Source organism: Oncorhynchus keta, chromosome 2 (assembly GCF_023373465.1).
Source record: "Oncorhynchus keta strain PuntledgeMale-10-30-2019 chromosome 2, Oket_V2, whole genome shotgun sequence".
NCBI classification, from domain to species: domain Eukaryota; kingdom Metazoa; phylum Chordata; class Actinopteri; order Salmoniformes; family Salmonidae; genus Oncorhynchus; species Oncorhynchus keta.
The window spans coordinates 22,484,745-22,494,646 of record NC_068422.1 but is presented as its reverse complement, the minus strand read 5'-3'; the positions used below and the strand labels follow the sequence as shown (position 1 = coordinate 22,494,646).

The 9,902-nt window shown below is 46.4% G+C and overlaps 1 protein-coding gene across 2 annotated transcripts; it reads right to left on the bottom strand.

Moving 5' to 3' along the window:
* Positions 1-464: 464 nt before the first annotated feature.
* LOC118398045 (E3 ubiquitin-protein ligase TRIM8-like) lies at positions 465-8,329 on the bottom strand. Of its 2 annotated transcripts, none has more exons than XM_052473705.1 (6): positions 8,145-8,329; positions 5,010-5,645; positions 3,447-3,542; positions 3,053-3,318; positions 2,722-2,837; positions 465-2,591 (listed from the first exon to the last, which is right to left on the bottom strand). In XM_052473705.1, exons 2-6 carry the CDS (start codon positions 5,610-5,612, stop codon positions 1,927-1,929), a joined length of 1,746 nt encoding a protein of 581 aa, XP_052329665.1. In that variant the 5' UTR covers positions 5,613-5,645; positions 8,145-8,329; the 3' UTR covers positions 465-1,926. The 2 variants fall into 2 exon arrangements, with proteins under 2 accessions (XP_052329665.1, XP_035648915.2); XM_035793022.2 differs by lacking the exon at positions 8,145-8,329 and adding an exon at positions 7,748-7,876.
* Between the last annotated feature and the right edge of the window lie 1,573 nt (positions 8,330-9,902).

Here is a 9,902-nt window from a genome sequence, read left to right as displayed (position 1 = left end):
TTGCTGTGTGTTTCGGTTGTTTCAGATTATTTAGTGCCCAAAAGAAATGAACGGTAAATCATGTAGGGGTCACTTAAAGTAAATAAGAATATGTTTAAACACTGCTACATAAATGTGGATGCTACCATGATGGTTAATCCTGAATGAACCTTGAATAATGAGTGAGAAAGTTAGACACACAAATGTCATAACCCCCCCAAAAACAAAATGCTCACCACCTGTTATTGTAATGGTGGGAGGTTATGTCTTGGGGGTATGATATTTGTGCGTCTAGCTTTCTCACTCATGATTCACGGTTCAGCCAGGATTATCCGCTATCATGGTAGCATCCACATTCACGTAGAAGTGTAGTTCAGTATCAGTAAGTAAAACTATTAACTTCACAGATCTGAAAATAAAGGCTGACAAGAGAAAAGAAGAAGAGACTTGAGTTGTGATCAAGAAATGGGGGGAAGTATCTTAAATGCCTTGATTTATTTGGAACCCTCCAATTGACATCCTTTATTTTTCATTTCAAAATATTTACAAAAAAAAGTTTCCCATTTTTTTTCATCTATTGGTTGACTGTTCTTGTAACAGTTCCTTTACAGCATTTTTTTAAACCAATGCTTAAGTCAAACAGTCCAGTTTCTCAGAAAAAGTTCATGAAAAAAAACCTCAACCATTACTTCCACTCATCTTTTTTATTTTTCACTTCTTGTTTTTTTATTTTTTATTCCAGAGTGCTTTATAAAACTCTTCCCCGCATGCTTACAGCTGCAAACAGGAAGCCGAAAGCGTGTGCTTGTTAAAAGGAAGTGACGTCACCCTGCAGGAAGTACATTATTAACGCATAGTCACCGTCACACTCCCAGATGCTTGAGTTGATTTGTTTGGTCTGTCCAGTACAGGCCATGTAGTTGCTCGCCGAGCCACCATCCTGTCTACGAGTCCAATTGTCTTCAAGACAAACATGATACCTGCTCATATGGTATGATTACTCATATGCCATATGGGAATCACTCATGTCATGATCTGAATATTAATAAAAACTTTTAAAAAAGGAGCTCTCTCAGATGGAAGAATTCAATCCAATGGGAAGCCTGGCAGCACAACGGAAGGGGGTCGGATCCCCTCTCTGATGGGATTTGGATAAATGGGAATAAAGAAGGTCCATAATGAAGTAAGTTTACAGTTGCCCCAAAACCATGATCTAGGGACAGGTTCTGCCATTTGACCCACTGATGTTTAAGGTTGGGACAGGTCAGCTGATCTTGGACCTGGGTCTACAGGGAGGGTAGCTAATCCTTGACCTGTCTACAGAGCAACTTCTACACAGAGAGAAATCCCAACACACCCCCACCCCCCCCCCCAAAGTGCATGGGAGGGGGTCCCAGTCCACACACAGAAGAGAACTTGGAAGAGCGAGTGTGTTCAAGCTGCACAGTACATCCCTGAACTCAGCAAGGGGAGGAGACAAAACCAGAGCTGTAACAGTAATAAACCATTGTTCTCTTTACAGTTCAGACCATGTTCAATAAACATGGAAAATAATTATAACATAAGGCTATCGATCTCACTACAACGGGGAAGGAGATGTCGCTAAAACATTTCAGTTGAGCTGAAGTGCTTCAGCGTCAACAGTTTTTGCACAAAGACACGTATATCATCATACAGTACACTGTGTCTGACAGAGAAAACTAATACATGTCAACCCTGCCCCCGAGAGTGCTTGTAAGTGCATCTATACGAGTCGTAACATGGTGCTTAGCAGAGGACTGTCCGTATAACATGTAGAAGTGAATGTCTGTGTGTACCTGTATGTATGTAGGTTCTGTGTTTGTCTACATATGTAGACGTGTTTATTTAACTAGTAGCGTAGTGCTTAGTAGAGAGCTGTTTGCCTGTAGAAGTATGTGTGTGTATAGATAAATGCATGTATGCGTGTTAACTGGTGACATAGTGCTTGGTGGAGGGCTGCCCATACAGGCCATAGAAGTCTGTGTGTCTGTGCGTCTGCTGTGCATCTATCCAGTCTCTGACAGCCAGCCCTTGCATGGCTGGCGCTCCAGAGGCCAGGCCAGGGGGAGGGGGGTAGTCCTGGGTGCTTACCCAGGGAAAGGAGCCTGAACGTGGGTAGGGAGGGTGGCCGCGGTGGCCCGACACAGAGGGTACCCCAGAGCAGTAGCAATTATCCATGGTACACACCAGGATCTTACGCCCGCCATACTGGGGGAGCACTGCCTGCTGAGAAGTATGGGAGGAGCTACCGCCAGCAGGGGGGAAGTGGGAGGGACCGAACACAGACCCTGAATGGTGATTTGTTAGAGAGCCACTTCCACTTCCTGTTCCGCCATTTTCATTCATGTGGGAGGAGCCACAGGGAACCAGAGGCTGCTGATTGGAGGATTGGCCCTCCCCGGGGGCAGAGTTTGGGCCTAGGTAGGGCTGCTTGGATGAGGAGTCCTTGAACCCGGAAGCAGAAGTTTTCCCAGTGCTTCCGTTGCTTTCTGGGAACGCAGAGGAGTGTTTGCGTTTCTCTGCCCCGGAGCCAAGGCCGCTGGGATACGCCTGGACGGACTGGAGGAATGAGGAGGGAGGGGCTAGGGGTGCTGGAGGGGGAGAGGTAGAGAAAGAGGGGGATCAGACTTACAAAGCTAAATATGAATTCCCTTGATCTACCAACACAAACAATCAGATACAGGTGTGAAGATTCTGTAAAGATGATTCTCTTAATCCTACCTTCCAGTGTTTTCCGTAGGCTCTTCTCCCTCTTGGAGAGTTCTGACAGGAACAGCTTAGAGTTGAGACTGCCCACCTTGTAGGGAGGGAGCGCACTTCCCACGCACGCTTGAGACCTGCAACACACAAATATGTATGCAACAAGCCTGGTATATTAGCGCTCCATTAAAAATATAGTTCCGGTTTGGTCTCCCTGTTACATGTCTGATCCTGTCATAAAAAGATATGTAAGGTGTTTGGAATTCTGTTCAAAATAAATAAAATAGTAATATGTATCATGACAATTGTAACATGACTACAGTTGTAATGTGTGCAATAAGCCATCTCTCACCTCTCCATGAGGATCTTGACAGGTTTAGTATTCTTCATGAAGCCCAGCTCCTCAGCCTTGCCGAAGGCCGTGTGGACCGAGCTGAGCAGCTTCTGGGCCTCGTGTCTCTGTTCTCCCAGAGCTAGAACCTGGCCCGCGTTCTCCTGGCAGAACCTAGAACGCGCCCGCTCTAGAACCTCCAGTGTTCGGGACAGGTCTTCTTCCAAGAAGTGCTGCATCCGCTGGTACTGCACACGCACCTCCTCTTTTAGCTCACACACTCTATCCTGTAGGAGAGAACACACACCGTTATACACACACACACAGTATACATGCATGTACATGGGTGTGTGCAGCCTGTGCTCACTGGCTGAGGTGTGGGAGAGAAAGTGTTTGTGAGAGAAATCAGACATACCTCCACCACACACTTGTCAGAGTCGAGTTTACAGAGCTGCTCATCGATATCCTGAACTCTCTCCTCAACCCTCTCCTGCTGCCGCAATAGATTTTGCTGAGAGAGAGAAAAGGTAATGTCATTAATAGTTGGGTTCGATAACTCCTCATACATACCTGAACAAATAAAATCATATGAGAAGAGAAACGCCATCAGGCCTCTAGGTGGCTGAGGCAGCCAATTTAGTCTCCATCTAACAAACAGTTTATCTGAGGGAGGGAGCTGTCATGGCAACCAAGCGCTATTTCTGGTGAATGAGGAATGAGCGAGAGAGATACTCTTCTCTCCTCCTTTCTCAGAACACCACATACACTAGGCCCACTCATGGTACTGTTGTCAAAACACTAGTTATTCTGCGATGGTGTTGGCACGGCTACAACACACATGCCCAGATTGGCCAAACCAGAGTGCCACGCCACAATTACACTTCCTGGGGGCAAAGATTATAAGTAGGGCAGGACACTGCTCTTATACCATCTCACTGCATGCCCACTGTAGTAGTGGTCTGTCACCTGAATGCTGATAGATTCAGGCTCAGAGCAGAATCCTGGGGCAGGGATGATGGGGGATGTTCAGTACCTTTAAGGGGTACTGGGGGGTGACTGATGGATAGAAATGGCATATCTAACATATTTTCCACCAGGACCCCCAGTGGAAAAGAGTGATATGGGGAGGTAGGTCAGTCATGCCCTGAGGAGGTGGGGTGGAGCTGGGGACCATGGTGGAGAGGTCATGGGGATCATCTCTACCCCCTCTGCCACCAACACAAGATGCACTTAAGCAGTAACACTGTCACAGTACATTAACTTCAGGCTCCCAGAGTCACTCATTACAAAAAATGGAGATGGTAGTCAGTCACAGGGAGAAAAAAAAAATCAGAGGACAGGAATTCACACTGTAGTTCACTATACAAGAACCTTCCTAACCATTCCAATGTGGTTGATCTCCCCCCCACACACAAAAACACAGACAGAGAGTAGGCTACTAACAAGGTAATGCACACAGAGTATTAACAGAGCCATAAAACAGAGTCAGAGGCAAGAAGTAGTCACCAATATGAGTCAGGAGAAAAGCCTGTATGACTGACTTGCCCCTCATATCCCCAACCAGGGGATAGTTTGTCATTTTTAAACCAACCACAGCTTTCCTTTCTAGAACCCAGCAAATAAGAGCATCACAAGAACAAAAAGGAAACCATAAACAACCATTCCTCCTCTTCTACCACAGAAGAATTGCACTTCATTCCTCCCCCTCCATACAACCCCCCCTTCTCCCGGCTGGCGGTCCCAGGCGAGGATGCACCTGTGCTGGGGAGATAAGGCTGGCTTAGACCCCTCATTGTTCCACCCCTCTAACACATTGTTTGTCACTCTCAACAGATGAGAATGGGGGTTGGATTGGATCACAATTGGAAAAATGCATACACCCGAGGACTGACAGTCCGACACACACACTTATCCCCAATTTGAGCCGCTTTGTTCTTAAATCAAAGAAGTGTGTGTAAAAAACAGATTTTAGTCTTACCCGTATATCGTTGCGGCGTAGCTCCACGTCAGTGACTCCGTGTCCGTGACTGGGATGGCATCGTGTGAAGCAGCAGTATTGACACACGGCTGTCTGTTCTGCCTCACAGTGGTACAGTCTGTACTCGTCGTGCTGAGGACACGTCCAGGCCTTGACTGCCTCAGCCTCCACCAGCAGGTGTCCCAGGGCGGAGCAGGGCTGCTGCAGGTGTGTCTGGACATGGCTCTGGCAACAGGGGGCACTACAGCGCAGGCAAACCTTGACAGCCGGGAGTGGGGGGCCACGGCGGCACAGAATACACTGCAGCACCGGCGAGGCGGCCTTCTCTACAGACAAAGCGTTGAACTTGTCCACGATGTTGGACAGCTTGTGGTTCTTCTCCAGAGCAGGCTTCTGACTGTAGGCGTGGTTGCACTCAGGGCAGCGGACCAGGGAGGAGTCTTTAGCCCAGGCTTCGGAGATGCAACCCCGGCAGAAGTTGTGCTTGCAGGGCAGCTGGATAGGTTCGGAGAAGACGTGCAGGCAGATGGGGCAGATCAGCTCCTCTTCGAAACAGTTCCTCCATGTCTCGGACAGGTCGGAGGTTGCCATGTTGGAAGCCATTTTGGGAGCGGCGGACAGACACGCGATGAAGACCTTCTCACATGAAAAAAAATAACAATCCTATGGATTGACTATGGATTTGTAGCCATGAAATAAGCCCCTGACTATAGATCAAATGTCTTGAGGACTGAGGGAAGACCTATGACTCTGTCCAGTATGTTACTAGTCCTTTAGTGATATTTGTCTATTGTGCAACAAACTCAGCAATAAAGTCTTATTATTATCACTAGCACTTTCAACCAGTTTAGTCCAACCGACTGGTGAATGATGTCCTCAGCTCTCAACTATTGCTTTAAATCCAGGCAGCAGTGCACATCCTGTTTGTGCAGAGCAGGTAAACCTAGGCAGATTCCACAGCCACCAGGAAAGGCCTCAGGGAAACGATGAAAAACACCCCGGTGATTACGACACACGGTCCGGGCTGACGTTATGCAAATTACCGTAAAGGGTTAGCAAGGCCTTCGCTTCTCTGAAATCACACGGTTAGGCAATAACCGGCTACTGTAACGGCTGACGAATGGTTCACTTTGTGCGTAGTATAGCCTAGGCCTAGTTCTCGCAGCTAAAAATGGTTCGTATTTCCAGCTACGGTATGATAGCAATAAAGGCACAGAGATCTACCAAGCAACACGGTTCAGACATTAAATTGAATCGGTCTAAATTAGGGTCGTTTGTACGGTTACATCACCGCCGAGGCGAATTTATTTCTATACAGCTGATGAAAGGCGGACGCTCACCTTTTCCTCTCCGTCTGCGTAGCCCTTCACTTTAGCTTGACAAGCTAGCCTTGACTTCCTCGTCCGCTTATGTTTGTTTCTCAATCGATTGAGGTCCAGAAATGAAGATAAGTAAAAGATTGCGTTTTCGAAATTATTCCTATACAGTCACCCTGAATAAAGCCATCTTTAAATCGATGAAGCTTGCCCAAGGTTGCTACAACGGCGATGTTCCAAAGGGCACATTAATTGTTATTTTATCCTCTTCCAATAATACACCGACTATTTTGGGTACGTTCACAATTAATACGATTACTCTCGTGACATCTTTTTGGTACAAGGATGAAACAAAAATACAAGGATTGCAAATCAGATACATGTGACAAGTGTCCTTAGCCCTTCAATAAACATTGCACCACGTTGCGACGGACTTTGATCCTCACAATAGCGACATAACTACAGCCTATTTGTTTGATGTGTAACGTCGTCAGCTATAAAGCTTCCACAGGCAACACTCGCATATCTGTACACAAGGCCTAGACTTTTCTCACCAAATACTCTTCTCGGCTACTTGGGCCTAATAAAGACTTAATTATTAAAAAGGTCCAACAATTCTTCGTTAGAAGGCGATTTACTGCATAGTTTATGGTTTACCCGACTTCAGTTCATAAGCACAAAACAAAGGCCAGGGTTTTTAGAATCCACTGGAATGTTGGCTTCTGTGGCGAGCCTTCGGATCATACACACAGACCGATCAAAACGTATCCAGGCCCAAAGATGTGTCCTGGCTTCATTCCTTTGGTTTATCAGGGACGGATCATAACTATTATCAGCTCACGTTCAGCTAAAACCATTTCACTCCACTGACTTCGTAAGCTTAATGAAATCGTTTTAATTCTGAGAAGTCATCTCACCATTTTCTGTCGCTGCACAAACAAATAAGACTACCTTACAATATTTACGACTACCACGGTTTTACATATTATTACACAAATGCACCAGTCTAATCTTAATTTAAAGGGGATGTCGCTATTCTGGCCTTGTTAAAGGTAGCGGTCATCAATCTTGCGGTCCTCATCAAAAAAAGAAAAATAATGAATCCACCGAGGATATAGGGCCTCGGTTATTCCCAAAACTCGTTTGGTTTGCAAATCACACCGAAACAAAAAGATTCCGTCGCGTTCAAACACGCCTCGCCAGTTCTTTCGGGTTAAGCGGTGTATATGTGGCCATTTTTCGAGTCCTTCTGTCCCGTTGTTAATAGCCGAGTAGCCTTGATCATCCAAATCCAATCCGTCTCTGAATTCTAATTTGCGACCCTCGTTTTTAAATCTCTCTCTCCCTCTTTCTGAGCGTAGGGGCAAGGAGGAATACTAGCTAGATAGACTAGTCGTTCAATCGGGTTAAACATCGGCTCACCCCTCCTTCCGGCTGGTCCCGTTGCTCCTCTACCATCACGTGACCTGTCACACAACCTATGCGTGTCACGTTTTTAAAGGAAGGCGTTGATGCGTAAGAACTGGAGATGAGCATATTCAAATATCTATTAAGAAGTTACGATACGTTTTTATTTTTCACAACTATAGGAAAAAACGTGTTTATACTCAAATGTTTCTCTCCACAGAAATCTTTAAAAGGATATACATTGTTTTACACGATTCAAAGATAAAATCATTTAAAAAATAGCCAAATAAATAAAATAAAATGGTATATGTCGCATACACATATTTAGCAGATGTTATTACAGATGGTGGCCTTAGGCCTCACTCCCCCTATCTGAGATATCTACTGCAGCCCTCATCCTCCACATACCCACCGATCCTGTAGAGGTTTTAAAGGTCCCCAAAGCACACACATCCCTGGGTTTCTTGTCTTTTCAGTTCGCTGCAGCTAGCGACTGGAATGAGCTGCAACAAACACTCAAACTGGACAGTTTTACCTCATTCTCTTCATTCAAAGACTCCATTTCAAAGACTCAACTTCATTCAAACACTCTTACTGACAGCTGTGGCTGCTTTGCGTGATGTGTTGTTGTCCCTACCTTCTTGCCCTTTGTACTGTTGTCTGTGCCCAATAATGTTTGTACAATGTTTTGTGCTGCTACCATGTTGTGTTGCTACTATGCTGTCTTGTCATGTGTTGCTGCCTTGCTATGATGTTGTCTTAGGTCTCTCTTTATGTAGTGTTGTGTTGTCTCTCTTGTCATGATGTGTGTTTTGTCCTATATATATATATATTTTATATATGCATATACATTATATAGACTGCTCAAAAAACGAAAGGGAACACTAAAATAACACATCCTAGATCTGAATTAATGAAATATTCTTATTAAATACTTTTTTCTTTACATAGTTGAATGTGTTGACAACAAAATCACACAAAAATTATCAATGTAAATCAAATGTATAAACCCATGGAGGTCTGGATTTGGAGTCACACTCAAAATTAAAGTGGAAAACCACACTACAGGCTGATCCAACTTTGATGTAATGTCCTTAAAACAAGTCAAAAGGAGGCTCAGTAGTGTGTGTGGCCTCCACGTGCCTGTATGACCTCCCTACAACGCCTGGGCATGCTCCTGATGAGGTGGCGGATGGTCTCCTGAGGGATCTCCTCCCAGACCTGGACTAAAGCATCCGCCAACTCCTGGACAGTCTGTGGTGCAACGTGGCGTTGGTGGATGGAGCGAGATATGATGTCGGAGATGTGCTCAATTGGATTCAGGTCTGTGGAACGGGCGGGCCAGTCCATAGCATCAATGCCTTCCTCTTGCAGGAACTGCTGACACACTCCAGCCACATGAGGTCTAGCATTGTCTTGCATTAGGAGGAACCCAGGGCCAACCGCACCAGCATATGGTCTCACACGGGGTCTGAGGATCTCATCTCGGTACCTAATGGCAGTCAGGCTACCTCTGGCGAGCACATGGAGGGTTGTGAGGCCCCCCAAAGAAATGCCACCCCACACCATGACTGACCCACCGCCAAACCGGTCATGCTGGATGATGTTGCAGGCAGCAGAACGTTCTCCACGGCATCTCCAGACTCTGTCACATGTGCTCAGTGTGAACCTGCTTTCATCTGTGAAGAGCACAGGGCGCCAGTGGAGAATTTGCCAATCTTGGTGTTCTCTGGCAAATGCCAAACGTCCTGCACGGTGTTGGGCTGTAAGCACAACCCCCACCTGTGGACGTCGGGTCCTCATACCACCTTCATGGAGTCTGTTTCTGACCGTTTGAGCAGACACATGCATGTTTGTGGTCTGCTGGAGGTCATTTTGCAGGGCTCTGGCAGTGCTCCTCCTGCTCCTCCTTGCACAAAGGCGGAGGTAGCGGTCCTGCTGCTGGGTTGTTGCCCTCCTACGGCCTCCTCCATGTCTCCTGATGTACTGGCCTGTCTCCTGGTAGCGCCTCCATGCTCTGGACACTACGCTGACAGACACAGCAAACCTTCTTGCCACAGCTCGCATTGATGTTCCATCCTGGATGAGCTGCACTACCTGAGCCACTTGTGTGGGTTGTGGACTCCGTCTGATGCTACCACTGGAGTGAAAGCACCGCCAGCATTCAAAA

Bases quoted from the DNA above. Each gene is read 5' to 3' on its own strand.
- LOC118398045 (XM_035793022.2), bottom strand. From the start codon at position 7,861: ATGCTCATCTCCAGTTCTTACGCATCAACGCCTTCCTTTAAAAACGTG. The intron at 2,838-3,052 runs GTGAGAGATGGC...TGTGTGTTGCAG, and splicing joins GTCAAGATCCTCATGGAGAG to GTCTCAAGCGTGCGTGGGAA. The intron at 2,592-2,721 runs GTAGGATTAAGA...CTCCCCCTCCAG, and splicing joins CCTACGGAAAACACTGGAAG to CACCCCTAGCCCCTCCCTCC.